This window comes from Canis aureus, chromosome 31 (genome assembly GCF_053574225.1).
Source record: "Canis aureus isolate CA01 chromosome 31, VMU_Caureus_v.1.0, whole genome shotgun sequence".
NCBI classification, from domain to species: Eukaryota; Metazoa; Chordata; class Mammalia; order Carnivora; family Canidae; genus Canis; species Canis aureus.
The window spans coordinates 15,548,289-15,572,397 of record NC_135641.1 but is presented as its reverse complement, the minus strand read 5'-3'; the positions used below and the strand labels follow the sequence as shown (position 1 = coordinate 15,572,397).

Genomic DNA, 24,109 nt, shown 5'->3' with positions numbered 1-24,109 from the left:
TCAGTGTGACGGGAATCAACAGCACGCATGTGTTCAGTCGGGTTTAGGGAATGCAAACACTGAAGAGAGGAGAGGAAGCTTGTGACATTTTCCTTAAATCTTCCTTTTGTTTATTTACATGGTGTGACTCCATGGCCTGTTGTTCCCAGGCCTTGGAGCGAAGTGTAAAGCCTGAGGCACCAGAGAGCTTCCATGCACGCTGCTTGCTGAACTGTCACGGGTGCTCACAGATGACAGGGGCCCCTATGCTCGGAGGCCGCACCTGTTGGAGAGAGTGTTCTAGAACCAGGCTGGCAGATGTTTCTTGTAAAGGGCGGGAGAGCCAACATTTTGGGTCCTCCGTCATAATGGCTCAGGTCAGCCGATGCAGTGTGAAAGTACTCACTGGCGCCACACAAAGGCAGGAACGTGGCTGTTCCAGTGACACTTTATTGGCCAGAACAGGCAGTGATGGGGCTTGGCCACCTCTGCTTAGACAAACAAGAGACCTCATTAGGAGAAGCTGATGGCACAGCAGCTCAAACACACCGAAGGGTTAGAGAAACAGAGTAGAATATGTCTGTCTTCTCCCCTCACATTCCACGATTAAAGAAATGCTGCACGAGGGGATCCCTGGGTGGCTCAGCGGTTTAGCGCCTGACTTTGGCCCAGGGCATGATCCTGGAGTCCTGGGATCGAGTCCCACGTCAGGCTCCTGGCATGGAGCCTGCTTCTCCCTCCTCCTGTGTCTCTGCCTCTCTCTCTCTCTCTCTCTCTCTATCATAAATAAATAAACAAATCTTAAAAAAAAAAAAAAGAAATGTTGCACGGGAAAACAGTATGGACATCCCACAAAAGATAGACATACCATATAACCCCTCAATCCCACTTTTGGGTATTTACCCAAAGGAGACGGATGCCCTGATTGGAAAAGACACTTTACCCCCAGGTGCCCGGCAGCATTATCTGCAGCAGCCCAGATGTGGAAGCTGCCCAGGGGAAGCACGGTGGACAGACATGGAAGAGGTGAGCTGGACACAGTGGATTACTGCTCCACCATCAAGGACGATGAAATCGTGGCATCTGCAACGACGTGGACGGAGCTGGAGGGGATACCGCTAGGTCAGAGGGAGACAAATGCTGTGTGATCTGATCTGTGGAAAATGAACCAAACCAGTCCAAAGCCTGAGCTCAGAGATGCAGAGCACAGACTGGTGGTGTCAGAGGCAGGGTGGTGGTGGTGGTGGTGGGTAGGCGAAGGGGGTCACGTGCATGAACTTCCAGTTATAAAATAGGTAAGTCCTGGGGATCAATGTACGGCATGGCGACTATAGCTAATGATACCGTATTTCACACTCGGCAGCTGCTCTAATGAGGGGTGGCGCTAGGCACCAGCTAGACCTAGCGTGACCACCTTCAAGGGGTGCACATGAGTCATCACGTCGTGCATGAGCCATGCCTCAATGACAAAACAGTGGGTCCTGTGGTCCCCGCAGGAAAAGAGGGGATGGGAAAGGAGAGGCTGCAGGGAGGCTCAGCCATCTGAGGGGGAGTGCAGGGGGCACATCAGGGCTCCGGTCGCAGCAGGTTAATCACAAACAGGAGGCAGTAGTGCAGGGTGAGTAAGCAGGGTGCGGGCAGGCTCCGGCGGGGCACGTGGGGCTGAAACCCTGGAAACCAGCTCAGACCCAGGTGACCTCCCCACGAGCACGCTGGCGTCTGACACACGGGGTCTGCATGCGCGGGTCCCCAGGAGGAAGCTGCACCCTGAGGCCAGGAGGTGGCAGGGCCTCACTTCTGCGCAGCGGTTACGTGGCCCCAGTTCTCTTTAGCGAGCATCCTGTTCCCAGATTTCTACATTCTTCTCTCATGTGTCAGTTACAGACACACAAACCTAACTCCTCAAACACAGAGTAAAGCAAACCATGTCCCAACAGAGTGTGCCACTCATGTCCTTCCCGCCTGTTCCACCCCCCGTGAGGAGGGCCTGTGACCCCTATATTGACATGTACTGCTCTAGAATGTTTCTTACACAGTTTCCAAAATATTTTTACTTGGAAGGACATGTGGTTAGATCTGCAAGAGTTCAATATTCACATAGACAAAGACACACTCTGCACACTGTTGTGGGGCTTTCTTCCAGGTGCAAGACTCGTCCTTGCCCCGAGGCTCCCAGAGGCCGTGTCCTTCTTCCAAGGGCTCTGACCATGGCACCGCCCGAGGTCTCTGCTGTGACACACACTGCTCTAAGAATGGCCTCCTGGGACCCACTTCGTGTGCACGTATTTCACTACGAACGCCGTAAAGTGGGTCTGGGGGGGACACACATGTTGTGCGTGGGAGCTGCTACGCGGTCCCTGCGTAGGCACCACCACCACAGTGGACGGGTGTCCTCGCACACCCCCAGCTTCCCCCCGCCCCCTGCAGGGCATTCTCTTCCCAATGTCAGCAAATCTGATGCCAAACGCGTGCTTCAGTTTTACTTTCTTCTCACTTCCTTGATTTCCAGTGAGATCTGTGATGCGTCCGTGTGTTCTCTTGGACACTCCCTCCTCGCGTCTTCTGCCCAGTTCTCGGTCAACGTGTCTGACCGTCGGGGTTTGCGATGCCTTCTGCGTGCCTGCAATCGTCACCAGGATGTCACGGTCCCTGTGTGTGTGCGCGTTCCCGCCCAGTCTGTCTCGTGCTGCAGAACGTGCTGATGGCAACATTGTCCTATGTCCAGAGGGTCTGCCGAGGCCCCAGTGGGCTGTCCACGACTTTTATGGAGAAACCGTGGGCCTGACCTTCAGCCCCTGCCCTCTGAGGCGGCACCTGTGGAGGGGAGAGAAGAGGACGGACAGGACCCCGGGGAGCAGCGCAGAGGGAGCCACCCTAGCAGTGTGAGACCATGTCTCGGGGACCCGGTTGCCACTTCCCCTGGGGGACGCAGAACTGAGGTGACAGTTGTCCTCCCCACAACAGGAGGGCAGACATCTGATTTCCCTCCCTCCTGACCAGAGCCTGTCTGGAAGTCGGGTTTGGAGATTTGGTTCCTGGGGCAGACGGAGCGGGCCACGGTGTCGGAAGGAAGCAGTGTGGGGAACACAGGGCGCTTCTCCAATATGCAGCGTCTGGGCCACGTGTTGCTTCGTGGCTGCCTCTTCACTGCCCAGGGTGTGGCCTTCCACCTGCTAACACGAGCCTGCTTGGTTTCTTCTCTTCTGACTTCTGGAGTCTGGATCTTGCTGAAGACAAGGTCTTCCCTCCCCAAATTTATGCCAATAACTTCCCACAATTCTCCTCGCCACATGCCCTCTCTGGGCATCTATGTGACAAGGTGAGTGTAGTAGAGCGTCCAGCCCTCCCAGGGGACTCGGTGCTCCCCAGGTCACTGTGTGCTTCATGCTCGCCTTCTTCGGAGGTGCCACTTCGATCCCAATCCAGGTGAAGGTTCACCAGAAACTCGTCCCTGAATCAACCCCATCCCGCTGGGTACACATGCCCTTGGTTTAACTGGTCTACCTCCTCAGTGTGTTTTCTTTTTGTTTTATTTTGTTTTAATAATAAATTTATTTTTTATTGGTGTTCAATTTGCCAACATACAGAATAACACCCAGTGCTCATCCTGTCAAGTGCCCACTTCAGTGCCCGTCACCCAGTCACCCCTACCCCCCGCCCTCCTCCCCTTCCACCACCCCTAGTTCGTTTCCCAGAGTTAGGAGTCTCTAGTGAACCTTCCCTGGAGAGGCACCTTGATTCTCCTGAAGGTGGAAGCAGCTTGAAGACTGTCCTTCCTATCAGGCATCCTGCTGCGGCTTGGGTGGCTCTGCATTAGAGGCGAGTGGGCTGGTGTTCGCTGGCACAGGAGCCCAGTGGGCAGAGGTGAGCATGTGCCTTGGGATGTGACTGCAGCCAGCAGAAGGGAGGTGGGGGAGCCATGGAGAGGCACTGGAAAATTCGGCTACACGCAGGTCATTGAGCTTGTCAGTATCTGGTGTTAAACTTTAATTTCCTGACATTCTAGGGCACCTGGGGGGCTCGGTTGGTTAAGTATCCGACTGTTGATTCTGCATCAGGTCATGATCTCGGGGTCATGAATTAAGCCCTGAGTTGGGCTCTGTGCTTAGCACATAGTCTGCTTCTCCCTCTCCCTCTGCTCTCAAATAAATAAATCTTAAAAAAAATTTCTGGTATTAATAATTGGCATCTTGTTCCTTTTTTCTGGATCAGACTAGCTAGACATTCATCTATCTCATAGCTTTCTTTCTTTCTTTCTTTCTTTCTTTCTTTCTTTCTTTCTTTCTTTCTTTCTTTCTTTTTCTTTCGACACAGAGAGAGGCAGAGACACAGGCAGAGGGAGAAGCAGGCTCCCTGTGGGGAGCCTGATGCAGGACTCGATCTCAGGACCCTGGGATAACGACCTGAGCCAAAGGCAGACACTGAATCACCCAGGTTCTTTGCTCCTTTCAAGGAACCAGCCTTTAGGTTTTTTCATTTCCCTATTTCTACTGTTTTTTTTTTATAGTTTGGATTTTGCTCTCCATTTTCTAGTTTCTTTGGGTAAAAGATAAGATCATTGTTTGCAGTCCTTTCACCTTTTTCTCGTTTTTTACATTTTTTAAAATTTAAATTCAATTTGCCAACATATAGTATAACACCCAGTGCTCATCCCATCACGTGCCCTCCTCAGTGCCCCTCACCCAGTGACCCCATCCCCGTGTTCAACTCCCCTCTGCAAACTTTTATTTGTTTCCCAGAATTAGGGGTCTCTCATGGTTTTTCTCCTTCTCTGATTTTTCCAACTTAGCTCCCCTCCCCTTTCACCTTTTCTAATATAACATTCACTGCTGTAAATTTCCCTCTAAGTACAGCTTTAATGGCTTTCCATGCATGTCAATATGTCATGTTAGTTCCCATAGTTCAAGTATTTTCTACTCTCCCTTTTGCATTCTTTGTCCTAAGGTTTATTTAGAATTGTGCTGTTTAATTTCCAATTATTTGTGTGATTCCCTGGATGTCTTTCTGTTATTAAATATTAGATTAATAGCACTCTGGCCAGAACATATTTTCTATGACTTAAATCCTTTGAAATACATTGAGACTCATCTTCCGGTCCAGAATATGGTCAGTTTTGGTGCACATTCCATGTGAACCTAAAAAAGATGCATTTTCTGCTGATATGGGGGGTTATGTTTTATAAATATCGATTAATTTGGTTGATAGTGTTTTTCAAATCTTCTGCATCCTTAATATTTTCTGCCTACTTTTCCTATCAGTTATTGAAAGAGAAGTATTGATATCTACAATCATGATCTTTGTTTCTCTTTGTAGTTCTATAAATTTTTGCTTTGTGTATTTTCAAGCTTTGTTATTAAATGCATAGAGATTTAATATTGTCATCTGTTGTTGATTAATTAACCCATCCATCTTTACATCTGGTAATGCTTAGGGACCAAGTCTACTTTGACAATATTAGTATAATCACTCCAGCTTTCTTTTGATTATTGTCTGAATGATATATCTTCTATCACTTACCCTGTCACCATTTAAAATGGGTTTCTTATAGCCTGCATATACTGGAGTCTTGTTTTAAAAAAAAAAAAAGATTTATTTTAAAGAAAGCATGAGAGAGTGGGGGAAGGGGCAAAGGAAGAGGGAGAGAATCTCAAGCAGGCTCCCTGCCATGGGGCTCAGTCCCAGGACCCTGAGATCCTGATCCTGGCTGAAATCAAGAGTCAGATGCTCAACCAACTGAGCCACCCAGGTGCCTCAAGTCTTGTTTTTCATACAATCTGACACTCTCTGCTGTCTGACCAGGACATTTGCACATGTACACCTGCTGAGATTACCAATAAGACTGAATTTAAATCTATCATCTTATCTTTCATTTTCTTTTTTTTTTCTTTTTTTTCTTTTTCTTTTTTGTCTTTCATTTTCTATTTATCATATTAATACATTGTTCCTTTTTCCTCTTTTGGTATTCTTATTTTAAATTAATTATTGAAATTTTGCATCTTTTTCTCTATTATTGGCTTATTACATATATCTTGTTATTTTCTTGGTGGCTGGCTTCTAATGTGTATAGTACACACTTTGACATCACAGTTTGGCTTCTCATGATGTTTGCAAGAACCTCATGAATGCCCGCTTCCATCCTTGTGCTGACATGCTCTCGCTGCAGTCCTACAGATGCCATGAGCACCATCATACTTCGCTATTATTTTTCCTTTAAATGGTTCTTGAAAAAAGATATTTACATGAGGAAAAAATATCTTTTATATTTACCCAAAAAGTTAGTATTTCTAGCTTGATTCATCTCTTTATGTAGATCTGTGTTTCCATTTGAATTCTCTCAGCTCTTGTCTTTCATTTTCAGTTTTGAGAGATGTTCTCACTGAACGTAGATTTCTAGGTTGCAGTTCTCCCCAGCACCGTAAAGAGGTTTTACTGTTTTTCGGGCTGATGGTCTCTGATAAGTGTGCAGCTGTTTCTGTCCCTCTGAGGAATGAGTCTTATTTCTCTGTCTGTATTTTAGGTTTTCTTTTTATTTGATATTAGCAATTCAATAATGATGTATTATTATATGGTTTTCCTTACATTCCTTCTGATTACGATTTGCTAAGCTTCTTGGATTTATGGATTGTTTTCATCAAATGTGGAAATACTTTGCCCACTATTTCTTCAACTATTGTTCTCTCCACTGTCCCCAGGGCAGCATTGCCATTTGTGCCAGAATGCCGGATATGGCCCTACATCTCACGGAGTTCCTTTTTTATTTTTTTGTCTTTATTTATTTAATCTTTATTTGCTATCTAGAAATTCCATTTGGGAATTTTCTTTTGCAAGGTTTATTGAAGTAAAGTTCTATGAGTTTTATAAGCATATGTTGTCATGAAACTGCTACCATAATCAAGATCTAGAACATCCCATCACCTGAAAGCACTCCTTCATGTTCCTTTGTAGCCAATCTGTGCTCCCCACCCCCAGCTCCTAGCAACAGATCTTCTGTGCCCATTATTTGGACTTTTCCATAATGTCATAGCATTGGAATCATGAAGTATGTACCTTTCTGAGTGCAGAATTCTATCAGTCAGGATGGTGGACCTTATGTTCAGTCATGTTTTCATTTGTGTGGCTTCTTTGCTGTTTGCTGCTGAGTATTCCACTGTAAGAAGGCCCCACACTTGGTTCATCTATTCCCTAGCTGAAGGGCACACGGGCTGTTTCCAGTTGGTTGTTTTGTTTAATTATAAATAAAGCCACCATAAACATTCACATAAAGGTTTTACTGTGAACATCAGTTTCCATTGTTCTTGGACAAATATGCGAGTGGGACTGCTAATAATTGAATCATCTGACTTGATAAACGTCCAAGCTGAATCCAACACGGCTGTGCCACCTTCAGTGAGTTACCATCACTGCAGGATCTTGGTTTTTTCTTTCTGTAACCACTCCATTAAGTGTGTGGTGTTACTTTGTGGTGAAGTTAATTTGCTTTTCACTAAAATCCAGTGTTAAACATTCTTATGTGCTTATGTTCCATCAGTATGCGTTCCTTTGTGAAGTATCTTTTGCCTGCTTTTAACTGAGTTTGTGGTTTCCTCATTATTGAGTTCTGAGATTTCTTTAGATATTCTATGCATTCATTTATCAGAAATGTGTTTTACAAAGATTTTCTCCTAGTTCTTGGCTTGTTTTCATTTAGTTAACAGTATCTTTTGAAGAGAAGTTGTGAACTTTGATGAAAGTATCTCAAGGATACAACGTTGGTGCAATCTAATTTATGAAGGCTTTCATTTATGGGGCATGTTTTGGTGTTATACCTGATAAACCAGCAGAACCCCAAATCACATGTATTTCCTGTTTTCTTGAGAGGATTTTATAGTACTAAATTTTACATTTAGGTCTATATTCTATTTTTAATCTTTATATACGATGAAAGTTGTTTTGTGTGTATGGAAACTCCATTTTCTAGCACCATAGTACAAAAGCCTACCCTTTCTTTACTGAATCACCTTTAATTGTTTTGAAAAGCACTTGAGGGATGCCCAGGTGGCTCAGCGGTTGAGCATCTGCCTTCAGCCCAGGGCGTGATCCTGGAGACCCAGGATCGAGTCCCGCATTGGGCTCCCTGCATGGAGCCTGCTTCTCCCTCTGCCTGTGTCTCTGCCTCTCTCTCCGTCTCTCATGTATAAATAAATAAAATCTTAAAAAAAAAGAAAAGCACTTGATCACATTATGTGTGAGTTTATTTCTGACCTCAACTCTGTTCTGCTCACCCGTTGCACTAGTACTATAGTGTCTTGGCTACTGGAGCCTCATTGTAAGCTTTGAAGTAAGAGTAGGCAACTGAATTTAAAATTTTTTGGCTATTTGTATACTTTGCCTCTCCATATAAAATTTTGAATAACCATGGCATTTTGTACAAAAATTCCTGCTGGGATTTTTACTGGGATTACATTGAGTTTGTAGATCAGTTTGGAGAGAATTGACAATATCAAATATTCTAATCCATAAACATGGTATAGCTCAATATTTAGATCTCACTCAAATTCTTTAAACAGTGTTTGGTAATTTTAAATATAATGTGTATAGTTTTATTAGATTGGTATCTAAGCATTTCACGGTTTTAGTGCTATTATGAATAGCACTTAACATTTTTTTAAAAAAAATTTTATTTATGTATTCATGAGAGACACACAGAGAGAGGGAGAGACACAAGCAGAGAGGGAAGCAGGCTCCATGCAGGGAGCCTGATGTGGGACTCGATTCCAGGACTCCAGAATCATGCCCTGAGCCAAATGCAGATGCTCAACTACTGAGCTACCCAGGCGTCCCAAATAGCACTTTTTATCTCAATTTCTATTTGTTCATGGCTAGCATTTACAAATATAAAAATCCTTCTCACTGTGTGGATGATAGAAAAACTGATATGTTTCTGGTAGGTCGTGGTCATTGTGAAGTCAAATCCCAGGGTAAGATGAGAATTTAATGATCTAAACAAGGAGCTGGCACACTGTTTCTTCAAATGTAACTCAAATTGTAAGTATTTTTAGGTTTTCCAGGCCATACAGCAACTATTCACCTAGTAGAAAGCATAGACAACACACACATGAAAGAGTGTAACTGGAGTAGTTTGCCAGCTGCCTCTCGACCTAAACCAAGTCTGTTGTTATGCTGGAGTCTCCGGGCTGTAAATGCTTGTCCATCCAGACACTGGAAAGTACCTGAGCTTGTGTTTGGCCAGCACACAGGTTGTCACCTTAGATCAGATTAATCAACCTAGGAGGAATGGATGATTTAAAAGCTTATCAACACTGTTAGAATTCCAGCTTGTAGGTAGGTTATTCACAGCTTCCTGTGGACAGGGCCCCATGGCCTCCCTAAACCCACTGTCGCCTATCCTTTGTATCTTGAGTCACATACCTGTATACATGACACTGACACCATCAACCCTGCAGAGCCACTCCCAAGGACAAGTATAAACCTCATGCCTACCTGTCAGGAGAAAACAACTGAAAAGAAGGTGTGTGGTGTGTGTGTTTGTGTGGGTCCTAGACCAGTGTAGCATCAAGCTTCCATATGGGAGGTGGTTGCATTCCCATGGACAGGACCCGTCTGCCAACTCTTCACAAGAAAGCTGTGAACCTAGCCTCATAGGATGAGCCTGTTCCAACCATGTGGGAGGACAAAAGGCTGTTTATAAGGAGGCATCTCCATGTTACTGTCATGTGACTCCTCATGAGTTTGTTGAGTGTCTACTACAGACCAGGCCTTGTAGCAGACTGAGAGCAAAGGATAGAAACAGGGTTGGCCTAGCTCTGGGCTTCAGTTCTCAGACAAACCCTGCCAGGGGGCATGACCCTCATACATCTGTCCACATCTGGAGATAGTCTCGGTTGTCACAACCAGGGATGAGTGTACTCCCGGCACCCAGAGGGTGGGGGCCAAGGATGCTGTACTCTTCAGTGCCCTGGATAACCAGGTGCAGAGAAAAATCTGTCCTTAGAGCCAGCAGTGCTGAGGGGGAGAAACCACCTGATGTCACCCATCTATTCTGCAGTGGTTCTGAAACCTAGATGGGTAATTATTACCCTTAGAGCGCTTACACCTAAACTAGGGCAGGGCAGAGGTCTGGGAAGTACTTGAGGCAATGAAGAGGAAAGAAGGTTTTTACTCCAGCAGAATCCCATCCTTGCCCAAGATAACATGCTCCAGGGAAGGGCATTTCCTTCTTTCCCTTCTGAGCTGCCCTGGCTTTGTGCTGGGGTCCTGGGTACCACGGTCAGGCCCTGAGGTCAGAACTAGGTGTGCCGTGGCTGAGCGGGGCACACCGAGCTGCTCACGTGCTGTGGGATCATCCAGTTTTCCATGTGCAGGGTGCTGCTCAGCCCCTCCAGCCTCCCTGCTGCCTGGGCCCCTCACTGGCGTCGCCCCTGCATCTCCCTTTCCCTGGCCCTGCAGGTCTCAGCCTGGACCCCACCTTGCAGGGAGCAGCATGATTGAGGAGGCCGTCCCCGTGCTAGGCCTTCACTGGCCTCGGCCATCCTGCTCACCAACACTCACCACCCTGTACCGTTGTCCTGCCCAGTGTAACCCGCTCCAGCTGTGACCTGGGCAGGAAGGCTGCCAGGGAGACCCACTGTGTAGAGCTCAAACCATGTGGGTGAGGCAGCTGTAACCCCAAGACAGGAGACACACGAACACTTGTGCCACTGGCTGCACAGGGTACCAGAGCTATTCTGCTCAGCACACTCCCACCAGGTGGGTGCCCTGCACGCGTACACACCACATTGACGTGTACATGAGCATGCACACCTGAGCAGGGCACACATTCACACACACGCACCACATACACATGCACATTCATGTCTCACCATGGACCACAAACATGCTTAGTTCAGATCTGAATTAACTTTGCATATAGAATATTAAATTATCGACTTAAAAATTGCTTTCAAGGCTTTCACACTTATCAAGACAGGAATGCTGAGAAAAAGCATCTGAGGTCATTAAAAGCAGGGCTCTGGCTGAGTGTAGAGCCAGGGCTGAGCTCCCCCTGCCAGGAGGGTCCTGCACAGGGAACCGGGCTCTTCCTAACCGGCTGCGTTCTGACCAGCTCTCCCTCCGTTTATCTTCTACCCTCGGCCCCAGTACCCGCGGCTTGCACAGGAGATAAGAACAATGCGTTTCCCATTTGGGCTCTGGCTGGCCTAGCTGACTGGACCTGGCTGCTACAGGAGGTGAGGTGCACGGGCACTAGAGTCAAGACCGGACAGTCGACAAAGATTAGGCCGCGTGTGTAAATTTTATTTTTCTTTCAGTAGGTGGTACCATTTTTCCAAGAAGTGATGCAGCTTTGCACGTTATTTTAGCGACCGGAACTACTACATCTGTCGCTGCTTGTGCTTCGGGTTGGTCTTGCAGTAGATGTACCAGCGCCCTCGCCTCTTCACGCGGTAACAGTCCCGGCAGCGCTCCTTGATGACACCCTTGGTCTTGAACCCCAGGGCAGGCTGCAGGCCTGGCAGCAGGGGGCCGGGCAGGGGCACGGGGCCCATGAGCCCCCACACCGTGGACTTCGTACCAGTGGCACCGGCAGCGCGAAAGGGTCCGGGCAGGAGAGTGGAGAGCGCTCGGGGCATCGCCAGGTGCGGGCTCAGCCGGGGCAGCGGGCTCAGGGCTGACACCAGCACCTTCCGCACCAGCACAGACGCCATGCTGCTGCGGCCCACCCTGCGGAGGGCAGAGCGGCAACAGGTAAGGCCTCCCCGCTCCATGAGGAGCTTCACCACCCGGGGCCTCCCTTATCCCCACCCCCACCCCCGGGAGCCTCCGCTCCACCATCACCCCCACCCCCATCCCCGTGAGCACCCTGCTCCACCTCCCCCTTCTCCGGAGCTTCTGCTCCACCCTCACCCCTAACCCCCACCCTGTGAGCCCCCTGCTCCACCCCCACCCCTACTCCGTGAGCCCCCGGCTCCACCCCTACCCCTACCCCACCCCTAACCGGTGAGCCCCCTGCTCCACTGTTACGCCCACCCCCAAGAGCCTCAGCTCCCCTCACCCCTACCCCCATCCCCGCGAGCACCCTGCTCCACCCACACCCCTACCCCGCGGGCACCTCCTCCACCCTCACCCCTACCTTGAGCCTCGGCTCCACTCCCACCCCCATCCCTGGGAGCCTTAGCTCCACCCTCACCCCATCTCCGCCCCCAACCCCGAGAGTCCCAGACTCCATCCTCACCCCTACCCCAACCCCGCGAGCCCTCGGCCCCTCCGCCGGCCCCCTGCGCCCCCCGCCCCCGGGCGGTCCCTGCAGGCTGGGGACGCGGCAGGGAGCGCTGGGTCCCCGACGTGCCCGCCGGGAGGGGACAGCATCCAGGCGGCCCTTCTCGGTAGCCGACCTCCGGCCCCTCGCGACCCCCGGGACCCCTGACCTGGCAGGAAGGCGTCCGCGACCGCCGGCAGCGCGCCTCGCACGCGCCTGCGCAGTAGGGCAGGGACGCCGCCGCCCGGAGCGTCCGCCAGAAAGAAAAATGGCGGCAGGATCACGTGGCGGCCCCGGCAGTGCCGGGCGCAGGGGCGGAGTCACCAGGCCGTCTGCGCGCCCACCCTGGGCCGCCCTCCTGCCCCGGTCCCTGGGGTCTCAGGGAGTGTCAGAATGGGGAGGGAAATAGATACCTGGAATGCAGAAGTCACAGCCAACCAGACGTTTTTAAAACACGGACGAATACCGAAGTGGAAACAAGAGCTAGAAGAACCCGCTACTTGTATTAGGTGGACATCCTGGGAGAGATGTGGCAACGCTCAGGGAAGCGGTGACGGGCCCTGGTCCTACCTGCTGCACTTATTACCTCTTCCCTCCAGCCTTGTGTTAGGATCATTTCCAACAGAGAAGTTCAAAGACTCCGGCGAGTCCCCTCTGCCCACCGCCCGAGCCCACAATGAGTCAATACACCTGCTGTTCCCTACGGGTGTCGGGACCCGCCGTGTGCAGCCCACCTGCGCGCCCCGCCGCGGCCTCGACCCCTGGGTACCGCATCCCTGCACCTGCTGGGGACGGCACCGCACCCCTGCACCTGCGCGCCCCGCCACGACCTCGACCGCTGGGTACCGCATCCCTGCACCTGCTGGGGCCGGCACCGCACCCCTGCACCTGGGCGCCCCGCCGCGGCCTCGACCCCTGGGTACCGCACCCCTGCACCTGCTGGGGCCGGCACCGCACCCCTGCACCTGCGCGCCCCGCCGCGGCCTCGACCCCTGGGTACCGCACCCCTGCACCTGCTGGGGCCGGCACCGCACCCCTGCACCTGCGCGCCCCGCCACAACCTCGACCGCTGGGTACCGCACCCCTGCACCTGCTGGGGCCGGCACCGCACCCCTGCACCTGCGGGCCCTGCCAAGACCCTGACCACACCGAATCCCCGCCGGGGTCAGCTCCGGGCCTGCCCGTGGTGCCCGTCTGTGGGCATCTTTCTGTCCCGAGAGGTTTCCAGTGCGTGTGGTCCCTCATCAGCAACACCGCCCGGCGTCCGGGCACCCCAGGCCTGCGCGGAGTCTCCCCCGTGCCCACAGCCCTTGTCCATCCGGGCGCTGCTCCTGTGAGTGACCCTCCTGAGCGGTCTATGAGACAGGCAGCTGGAAGAGGGAAACGCCGGGACTGCGAGCCGGGTCGGCGGCCGCTACGGTGCCCGAGAGCAGGGGGCCTTCGGGGCTGATCTGCGCTGGGGAGGACACTGAGCGTGCTTTACTGGAGCTCTGCTGCAGAAATCCCGAAACACGCCGCTCCCGCGGTGACAGCGATGCGCAGTGCGCAACGGGAATGCACTTACAGGGCCTCTATACACGGCCCTTCGCGAAGGAAAACATGCGATATGGAACCCCCCATGATTACCAACTACCATCAGATGCGAAGACTGCACCTTCGTTTTCCACCCTCCCCTGCCCCACCCCAGGCAGGAATCACCCAACAGCACTGCCGGCTAGAGGTGCGCCTAGATTTGCCGCCTCTTGCGGACGGAGCCCGGGCCCAGCCGCTGCACCTGCCGGCGGCTCCCGCCGAGCGCACCGCGCGTGCGCGCCTCCCCTGCGCGAGAAGTGCGGGCCGCGGGGGCCCGGGGGGAGCCGTGCGCATGCGTCAGCGTGCCGGCGCGCCGGGTCAGGGTTCAGCCCAAAGATGGCGGCGGCAGTGACCTTCTGCCGGCTCCTGGGCCGGAGCGGTTCAGCGGCGCTGCGCCCGCCCCGGGGCGCCAGGTGTTTGGGGGTGCGGGCGTCGCCGACCGGGGAGAAGATCACGCACACCGGCCAGGTAAGCGCCGCGGCGTGGAGGCCGCCCCGTCTCGGCTCGCGGAGAACCGGGGGCCGAGCCCCGTGCCGGCCCGGTTCGGGTTGGGCCCAGGTGTGCGGGTCTCGCGCTGTGACCCCACGGGGGCTCCCCGGTCCTCGGCCTCCAGCTGCAGAGCCCGGCGGCGCCCGGTGGCCGAGTGACAGCTCGGGGGCTGCCGTGGCCCGACGCGGGGACGGCGTTGGGTCCCAGTGGGCAGCCCGAGCTGAGAAGCGGCCCCGCGTTGTTGACGGAGTCGCCCGCGGCGCGGGGAGGACACGGGGTCCAGCTCCGCCTGCTGCCCGCCCGGCGCCGTCGCTGCGCCTTCTCGCCCCGCGGGCCTTGCCCGAATAAGCCCCTGCTCGCGCGGCCCCGCGTCCCCCTGTTGGTCACCGACGGCCAGAGGTCCCGAAGGAGCACTTTCCCGTAAGGCGTGCCGCTGAGAGGGAGCGGCTCTCTTCACAGTTAGGCTGTAAAGTCATCTGGGGTCTTTTTCTGTCTCCAGGTTTATGACGATCAAGACTACAGGAAAGTTCGGTTCGTTGGTCGTCAGAAAGAGGTAAGAGATCTCGTAACACGAGCGGTGGGCCTTTGCAAAACGCTTACGTGACGGGCGAGAAGTAATAGTGCCCGGACTTAAATGCTCCCATAGTGAGCACCCCGGCAGCTCTGGAGCCGCGCGTTTCTCTGAAATGCCCCTGTGTCTGTGTCTGTGTCTGTGTCTGTGTTCGTTTTGTCCCCCCCCCCCCCCCCGCAGCTCTAAGTGACGTCTTGTGTAAGTATAAACGGGAGTGATCTTTTCTTTCATTTCTGTGCCTTAGACTCCTGAGACCCTCAGATTAAAGTCACATCATACTTTGACTCTTCCAGTCACCGTGTGGGGTGTGCTTGTCCTATTTCCTGCCCAGCAGACTAGGCCGTGTTCCTGTGGGGACTGACGCTGGCCCACGATTGCCCTTCCCTAAGTGACGGTGGTGGGTCCCACACCTGTGTTTGGCCACAGAGGAAGGGCCCTCCTACAGGAGCCTGTGCGCCTCTCGATTCCTCTGTCACCTGCACTGCCACGTCCCCAGTGCTCACAGTCTTCCGAGCCCTTTCGTCCTCTGTCCTCTGTAGTCCTCTTGAGTTCCTCCTTCCTGGGGCAGCCTTCCTGTTAATCCCCAGCTGTCTGTAAGATGTGTTCCCACTCCCCTTTGATCATGGTTACATTGTCTTTTACATTCTCATTAGTTACTTCTGTTCCTGCTTTGTGGATGTCGGGGGCAGGGGTAGGGTGGGGGACATGGGTTCATGCAGCCTGGCCCCCAGCTCCCTAGCAATTCTGATGCTTTGGCAAGCATCTGGGTCTGTCCCCAGCTCCTCTCTGCTGGAGACTTGGTGTGGCTTCCAGTGGTTTCTGTTTGCCTTAGCGGGAGGGGGGTGGGGGGGTAGAGGTGGACAGAGAGGTAACAGGTGCATGGAGGGGCCCTTCAAACCAAAAGCAAGCAAACAAAAACAGAATCAGTGAAGCAGACGAAGTGTGACTAGATGAGAAGGTGCTGAAGTGTCAGCTCACTCTGTCCACTCACCCAGGTCCAGAACCTTATCCTGGTTCCGGGTCTCGTGCTCTGGGGCACATGTTCATGTTGTACGGGTGCACGGCATGTCTGTAAATGATGAATCCTGCTCTGGCTCTCATTCTCACGACAAAAATTTGATATTTAGGAGTATTTTAATGTTGTTTGGGTTTCCCAAAGACATTGTTACAGAAGGTACTTACCTATGCTGGAAACTTATAGGTGAAGTGCAGAGGGTTCCCATGTCACCCCCTGTTGCTCACATCTTCATCAGGGTGCTACGTGTGTGATAGCTGATCACTGTGAACTTGATGGATGCTGACATGTTACTAACTTGACCGTGGTTTATGTTCATGTTCGTGTGGGTTATGACAATGCATGCCATGTGTCCACTGTTACAGGATCATACAGAGTGATTTCCCTGCCCTAAAAATTCTATGTGCTCCACCTGTTCATACCTTCCTCTCCGCAGCCTCTGACAACCACTGATTTTGTTGTCTCTATAGGTTCGTTTAGTTGTATTTTAGGAAACGAACTGAATCTGAGCTTAATCTGGAGAACAAGGATGGCAGGAAGTTTGAGAGGTGAACTGGCCTTTGCAGGAAGAAGTGGAAAGTATCTGTGTTTGGCTCTTGGCCGCTTCTGACCAGAGGTGCCTGATACAGTTTGCAGGATGTCTGCAAAGGAATTCATGTGGGCCTGTGACAGGTCTTCCAGGAGGGGACAGTCAGGTGCTGAAGAACATGCCACCCAGCTCCCAGCCTCAGAGGGGCAGAAACCAGGCCTGCCTTGGTCCATGACTACCCCAGCCAGGCAGAGGGGCTGGAACTGAGCAGATATTCGTCTGCAGGTTATAGAAAGAGTTTCATTGGCTTTGAGGTCATATACATGTAATAGAAAGCCCACGTTTCCTGTACTCTAATGGAAGAGTTTGTGTGGACAAGTGACCGCAGTGAGGAATGGCAGGGATGAAGACAACAGTGACAACAGTAGCAATGCCGCCTCTGTGTCACCTTGTAGCTGGGGGTGTGTATTTATTGTCGCTCTGACTGCCTCTGGATCTGCCGTCCTGACCTCACTGGGCTCTGGATGCTGAGTCAGTGTGGACAGGCTGCTAGGGCAGTGGGCACCCCATGAGAGACATCAGGGAACAGGTGCCCTCATTCTGCGGCTGCCAGGATTGCTATTACTGAGACAGGTATCATTTGTAGGTTTGGAAGATACATAATTAAGCAGAGAGCCCAGAACCCTGGGAGGCTGAGGTCCACCCAGCACAGCTCTGCACAGCCCGTCCATGAACCACAACGATGATGGGGTGGCTCTGCGCAGGTATGAATGCCCTCACCAGCATTCGTGAGGAGTGGGCATCCGTCCAAGGGGAGGGTGCTCTGGACATTTCCTGCCCATCTTAGACCCCTGGCTGGTAGGTGAGTCTGGTAATGACTCTGACTCACCCGCTGGGCCCCTTGGTCTTCGGTAGCCGCTTGCAGGTGTCAACCGCAGGTGACCTCGGAGCAGTCCCCGAGGTGCCGAGGCCCACCTGACCTGCTGTCCTGTTGCAATAATGTGAAGCTTGAAGCTTGAAGAGGATTCTGTGGAAGTTGTGGATGGAAAGCATGAACTACATGTGCTGAAGAAAGGAACCTACAGACGGGGCAAATGCAGACTGGCCCTCAGGCCCCACCCAGGAGTGAACAGTGTCCTTTTCCCAGGGCTTGCTGGCCATTAGCTCGTCTGTCTTGCTTCTCCCGAGCCGTGGCAGAGCAGACCACTCGCCTGGCGAGGTGACTTCTATGCTGGGGTGGCGCACAGTACCTGTGCAGAGGCTTTGGGAAAATTCTCGGGAGTTGCCCAAGACCAGGAACAGAGTAAGACTCAGAGCATCTTTTGTCTCCTGCTGACTGGTGTTTGACACTGACATGTCAGCAGGCCATCTGAACCGAGGTGACGTTAAGGTGTGTGCACACGCACATGCCTGGGAGGTTTGGGAAGGCTGAAACAGCCAGAGAGGTGCAGTGGTACCCCAGGGATTTGGAGCTGCAGGAAGCGGCCCCCACCCTGGACTCCGAAGACCTAAGAGTTGTTTACTCTTTAGATTCGGCGAAAATCGAAGGTTCTAAAGCCCAAGGTTCAGATGGTGGCAGCCTGGACACTAAGCCTTGAGGTCCACTGTCCTCTCTCCCCTGGTGGCTTCATGACCTTGTACCACATGCTCCTCATGTCTGCGCCTGTCCTCTTCCTCCACACTGGCCAGGTCGTCCCTGGACTTGTGTCACCCCAGAGCAACTGTGAACACTGCTGTACAAAAATCCTAGGTGCTGTTTTTGAACATTTTCTCTGAACTTGTGTTAAAAATTAATTTGGAAGAACACTTCAGTTTGTATCATGACTTAAAAGTTATATAAACCTATGTCTACACAGTTGTAGAACTAAATATAAGTATTGGTGTTTGTATTAAAGATACCGTATAATCTGAATAATTGGTTTGGGCTTTTATTTTTAAACCTGTGAATTTCTTTTTTTTTAAATAAATTTATTTTTTATTGGTGTTCAATTTGCCAACATATAGAATAACACCCAGTGCTCATCCCATCAAGTGCCCCCCCCAGCGCCCGTCACCCAGTTACCCCACCCCCTGCCCACCTCCCTTTCTACCACCCCTAGTTTGTTTACCAGAGTTAGGAGTCTCTCATGTTCTGTCTCCCTTTCTGATATTTCCCACTCATTTTTTTCTCCTTTCCCCTTTATTCCCTTTCTGAACCTGTGAATTTCTATTAACAGGGCTAGCATTGGACAGAACTTGGGTGACTCAACTAGGTTATTATTCCTTCGTGTATTGTTTTAAATACTATTTTATATAGTCCAGTGTCTTATGTTGTATTTCTAATGGATTTGATCCCAGTGTGATATAAGGGAGTAACTTCTGTAGGAACTGTCAGTCCCAAAAACAAACTAAAAACAACAGCTTTTTGACAATTGAGTTTAAACCTAAATATCTTTATGCCCAAATCGATTGGCCATCAAGAGATAAACAAGAAGGTAGTTTGACATTGCTAGGTTAGTGATGTGTAGGGGACAGCTGTACAGCTGTTGGACGGCTGCAGGTGTGTGGCACACTGTGTGCCTAAAGACCCACTATGCTTCCAGCTGAGCAAGAAGCGTGGATGTGGTGACCTGCTCTGGTTCATTTCCCTGCTAAGGTCCAGTGCTGCTGCTCCTGGTCTGGCCTAGTCTAGGTGATGGCAGCAAGACGGAGCTCTGATGGTCACCCGCAGTCAACTGGGTGCTGCTTGCTCCCGGGCTCTTTGTATGCTTATGGTTGAACTGAACCCCGGGAATGAGACGTTCATCATGGAAGGTCGGGGTCACTGTGGTGCTGAGTGACGGGGGCAGTCCTGTGTCACTCTCAGGCGTCAGCTGCCCTTCCCGTGGGAGACGGTGGTCTGACTGCTGTGACGGAGCTTGGGGGTTTGTTAGTGTGGCCTTTGTGACACATTTGTCACTTAGGTAGACACCGTCCTACTTTACACCATGAAGCTTCATTGTGACACATGGCTGTGTCTGCAGCAGCAATGAGCACACAGCCCACTGGAGGTGCAGCGTTGGGGAGCGGTGAGGCCATCTGGGGGGCTCTGTGCTTAGAGGAGTTTGTAGGACAGCATGGCTGCACCTCTCGGCCTCACCGTGTGGCCATGCACTAAGTCCACCCTGCCTGGCCATGTTGCACACGTGGTGTGTTATACTTCCCAATAACTTCTGTGTTCGTGGAAACAAAACTTGGAGGGAAAGCTTTACAAGATTGGTGTCTGTTAACTATAAAGCTTTTTAAAAACAATTAAATTTTTCCAGAACATCCACGTTCTGTGGGTTTGGGGCTTAAGCTCCTGTGAGAGGCATGTGGCGTCGTCCGTGCTGATGGCAGGCGAGACCATCTGTTTCTGTGGAAGAGTGAGGGGTGGGGCCCTGCTGGATCGCGTGTCCTCTGGACGCAGTCCGCTGGCTTTAGAAAAACTGTTAACTGAGGTTGATTGTGCCTTTCTAACTTATTTCCAGGCTTTGAGATTCTGAGGTCCCACCGCCCTTGTGAAGGCTGACCCATGTCTAAAGCTTGTTTCCTTGTTGTCACTACTGTAAGGCCTCTGCCTGTAGGTGGGGCTCTGGGCACACAGGGCAGGCCCCCGGCTGGGCAGTTCTCACCCCTAAGCCCACACGAGGTTGACCCTCCACCAAGCAGGTGGCAGAGTAGCCCTGGCTGCACTTCCTGACTAGTCTCCGCGGGGCCGTCACTCCCCATGGTGGCTGCAGGGATGTCTGTCGGGAAGTGTGATGTTCCGCCTCTGTGGCGTTCGTTCCACTGTTGTGTGCTCCACTCAAATGACCCCCAGCCTCCGGAAGTGGGTGATCTTCCAGCTGTGGTCTTGTAGTTGTTTTCTACCCTGGGTGGGTGGTGGTGATGCTAGGTCTAGAGGTGCCATCAGCTGTGGCTCCTTAAGAGCCCTAGTGTGAGACACATGCCTGTGCTGAGGCCAAGAGCGCGGTCAGGGATGACATATTGCCTGGCCGGCTTCAGGAAGCACAAACCTCTGGAGCAGGGAAATGCCTCTGGATGCCCTTCCTGGATTTGCAGGGCTCTCTGGGGCAGGTCACTGCAGCTCCTGGCATGGGCTGGCCCACCGTGCTGGGACATAGAGTCGGCCCCGTAACTGGGCAGGGAGGCACGCAGGGACCGGGTGGTTTGGGTTCTGTCCTTTCCCTCGACACACAGGCATGGATGCTTTACTTTCCCAGCTTGCCCAGCCTTGGGCTTTGTCTCCTTGGCATTGGTTGGGGGTGGCTCTGAGTGACTGGCTCACTGCAGATCACCTATGAGCAAGGCAGTGGCCGGTGTCCCCAGTTTGCCACAGGCGCTCATTGTGAGATCTGTTCTTTGTCCAGCCAGGATGCTTCCCATGGCGCCCACACCGGTGTCCGCTCTGGTCCACCAGCACCCTGCTTGCCCCAACACCAGGGCCTTGCAGCAGGCTGCCGCCGCTGTGGTTCCATGGAATCTGGAGTTCACCAGTGCCTACAGAGCTCCGGGTGGTGCTCATGTGACCATGGCATCAGTATCACAGATTACAGCGGCTTGTAGACTAAATACCTAGTGGGTGGTAAACACTCCTGATTGGGTCATAGTAAAACAAAAATGTTTCTTGAGTCAGAATCCAGATAAGCTCCATGCATTGCAGTTGCTGTAGCGTCTCAGTTTGTTTTCACTTTGGGTGTCGCCCCTGCCTACCCCCAAACACACACAAACTATCCCTTTCCCTTCTTGACTCACTTGTCAGAGGACCTGAGTCCTTTCCTCCTGTGGCATTGCCCATGGCTGGGTCTTCCTAACTGTGGCCTGTCGTGGGGTTTGTTGCCTCCTTCTGGGAGTGTGCAACTTGGGCTGGCTCCAGCAGCTCCGTCAAACTTGTCTTCTTTGTGGCGAGGTTACCTGTGGGGCCGTCGGGCAAGTCCAGCGAAGCTCAGGGTGGTGAGGTGGTGGCCCAGCGTCTCCACATGGGGCTGAGGGTGATGCTGTCTGCCCAGCAGCTCCAGTCTTAATGTGAAAACGCTTTGGTGAGGCTAGGAAAGTAGAAGGAACAGCGATTCTTTCCCTTTGTTTTTACTGGTTTTTAAAAGGAGGTCGTTCCTATAATGAAGTATTTATTGAATTTTAAAATTCACAAAATCAGAGATTTCAGCATATTCGTTGGGTTGTGGTCCCTGTGGGTGCAACACCATCCCCGCTGTGTCCTGTGTTGTCCTGTATTGTCCCTGTTGGGTGCTTCCCCAAGTTGGCAGCTGCGTAGACATGGCCAGAGCTTCCTCACCTCTGTGACTGCGGAGGGCCCTGCGATATTTCCTCAGCCCTGGTGCTTGCGTGTGTGGTGCTGGCGGGGACAGTCGGCCTTGGGCGCTGCCTCGGTGTCACTCCTCACGTGTCCCCATGGGTGGAGTGAGAGCTGGGGCCAGGAGCAGAGTGCTGTGCTGAAGCCGCAGGCACCGTGCTAGCGGTCTGGTCTGAGAATCAGGTATGGACCAGAGAGGAATGTTGTAGTCGATTCTGGCACCATTTCCATGAGTTGGAAATTTTAACCAAATGGAAAGTTAAATGTGTGTGGGTGCCTGGTGGCTAAGTGCCTGCCTTTGTCTCAGGTTATGATCCCGGGGTCCTGGGATTGAGCCCCTCATTGGGCTCCTGCTCCGCAGGGAACCAGCTTCTCCTTCTGCCTCTCTCTCTCTTTGTGTTTCATGAATACATAGAATATTCTAAAAAAGAAAAGGAATGTTAAATATGTGTGTGTGTGTGCGCGCGCGCGCGCCTGTTAAATTACATGTGTGTTTTGAAATGTCCAGCAATGCTAGATGAGAATGGAGGAGATGCATGGAACGTGTGTGCTGGTGGGACCTGAGAGTGTGGGGGTGTTGTCTATAGACACTTAAATTTCATAAAATGACCAAGCCTTTGTCCTTGGCTGCACAACTTTTTCTTTTTCTCTTGTTCCAGGTGAATGAAAACTTTGCCATTGATTTGATAGCTGAGCAGCCCGTGAGTGAAGTTGAAAGTCGTGTGATCTCGTGTGACGGTGGCGGGGGGGCTCTTGGCCACCCGAAAGTGTACATAAACCTGGTACCGTGTCACCTGTCCTTGCTGCCCTAGTCTAAGTGGTCTCGTTCCGAGTGGCTCTTGTGCAGACTGACTGCATGCTTGCCCATGTGATCTTTCCCACCGACCACGTGGGCAGATTGGGTGAAGGGCACCCTTTTGCCTGGGTCGTGCCATGAGGTGCTGTGTGATGTTTGTAGCATTACCAGCAGGGACAGACTGGCCACTTCCTTCCACACACGTGGGTTCTGTCTGCCTGGAGCCTCATTTGGGTGCCCCTGCACACACACAGCCTTGGAGCAGAGAGGACCCAGGGCATCAGAGCACGAGGGGGAGTGGGGGCTGAGGCTCAGCCTGCGGCCTTGATGGAGGGGAGGGAGCCAGCAGCACCCTAGCACCCTATCTGCTGGTGGCCTGGGGGTGGCGGGCCTTTGCTTAGCACCCCACCTGCTGCTCCAGTCTATTGAATTCTGGGCTCAGGGTGGAACCTCGGCCCTCCTGAGCTAAGGCCAGGAGTGACTGCTCGCTAATCCTTGTCCTGGCAGCAGTCCTTTGAGATGACCACATGTTCTGGTCCGGGAGCCGGAGCTGCAGCCGGGGTTCACAGGCCACTGCCCACGGCTGCTGGCGAGGGAGGGTGGAGCCAGTCAGACCTGGGCCTCTGGTGCCCTGACGGTTCTCAGTTCAGTAGCGACCTCAGAGGTTTTGAGCCATTTCTAGTTGACATTGTATTTCAGGTTCTGTGCATGACTTCTTGTCTAGTGTCTGAACCTGTTCAGATTAGAAGCACAGTATAGAAATGAGATCTTTCTTCTTGAATCTTTTCAGGACAAAGAAACAAAAACGGGGACGTGCGGCTATTGTGGACTGCAGTTCAAACATCACCATCACTAGAGCAGCCATGCATCCCGGCCCCGGGGGCCTGCAGGCAGCTGGGTGCACACACCCCACAGGTGAAGGGCCTCTTGCTGTTCCCGGAGCACCGCTGGTGCCGAATAAAGAGTGTTGTATCTAGGATGGGCAGCTGTGTGCTTCTTTCAAAGAATGGACTTCAGAAAATGAACGTTCATGTAGAGCGCAGGCTGAAGTGGGGTCCTCCTGCGGGGTGTGTATTGGGTGCTCTGAGCACATGCTTTACTCCGTGCAACCACATGGAGTAGCTGAGGGGCGAGAGGGGAGAGGTTTTATGAAAACATGGTGGTTCATCAGCCTTAGGGCTCCCCTAGCAGTCGGTGCCAGGCTCAGGCCTCCTCTTTGGCTGCTTTCCTGTGGCCAGGCTCCCCTTCTGTCCTCTTGTTGGGCTGAGATACGGAGTCTTAATGCCCAGGAAGCACCTGCCGGGAGGTATTCACAGTCACATGCAGGCCAGAGGGCAGTGCGCGTATAGAGTAGTAAGGATTCCTAACACAAGTAGTGGGACGACTTTGGAGGGAAGGGAAGCGAGGCTGCATAGAGTGCCCGCGAGCCCTGACGTGTGGTATGTGGGGTCCCCGAGGAGGCAGTGATGGTGAGGAAGGAGACTGGAGGAAAGCCTGCACATCCGGGAACGCCACAGCACAGCATGACCAGCAAGGAGGCATGGCCAGGTATGTTCTCATTATGACAAAATTTAAGCTCCCAACTTCAGAGGGT

General features: G+C 52.3%; 2 protein-coding genes across 3 annotated transcripts; one reads left to right on the top strand and one right to left on the bottom strand.

Moving 5' to 3' along the window:
- Positions 1–11,250: 11,250 nt before the first annotated feature.
- Positions 11,251–12,670, bottom strand: MRPL36 (mitochondrial ribosomal protein L36). Of its 2 annotated transcripts, none has more exons than XM_077879647.1 (2): positions 12,646–12,670; positions 11,251–11,697 (listed from the first exon to the last, which is right to left on the bottom strand). In XM_077879647.1, the coding sequence occupies exon 2, from the start codon at positions 11,679–11,681 to the stop codon at positions 11,349–11,351; it is 333 nt and encodes a 110-aa protein (XP_077735773.1). In that variant the 5' UTR covers positions 11,682–11,697; positions 12,646–12,670; the 3' UTR covers positions 11,251–11,348. The 2 variants fall into 2 exon arrangements, with proteins under 2 accessions (XP_077735773.1, XP_077735772.1); XM_077879646.1 differs by lacking the exon at positions 12,646–12,670 and adding an exon at positions 12,323–12,390.
- Positions 12,671–14,102: 1,432 nt separating this feature from the next.
- NDUFS6 (NADH:ubiquinone oxidoreductase subunit S6) lies at positions 14,103–23,492 on the top strand. Its single transcript, XM_077879645.1, has 4 exons — positions 14,103–14,272; positions 14,793–14,846; positions 22,379–22,501; positions 23,306–23,492. Exons 1-4 carry the CDS (start codon positions 14,141–14,143, stop codon positions 23,369–23,371), a joined length of 375 nt encoding a protein of 124 aa, XP_077735771.1. The 5' UTR covers positions 14,103–14,140; the 3' UTR covers positions 23,372–23,492.
- Positions 23,493–24,109: the final 617 nt, after the last annotated feature.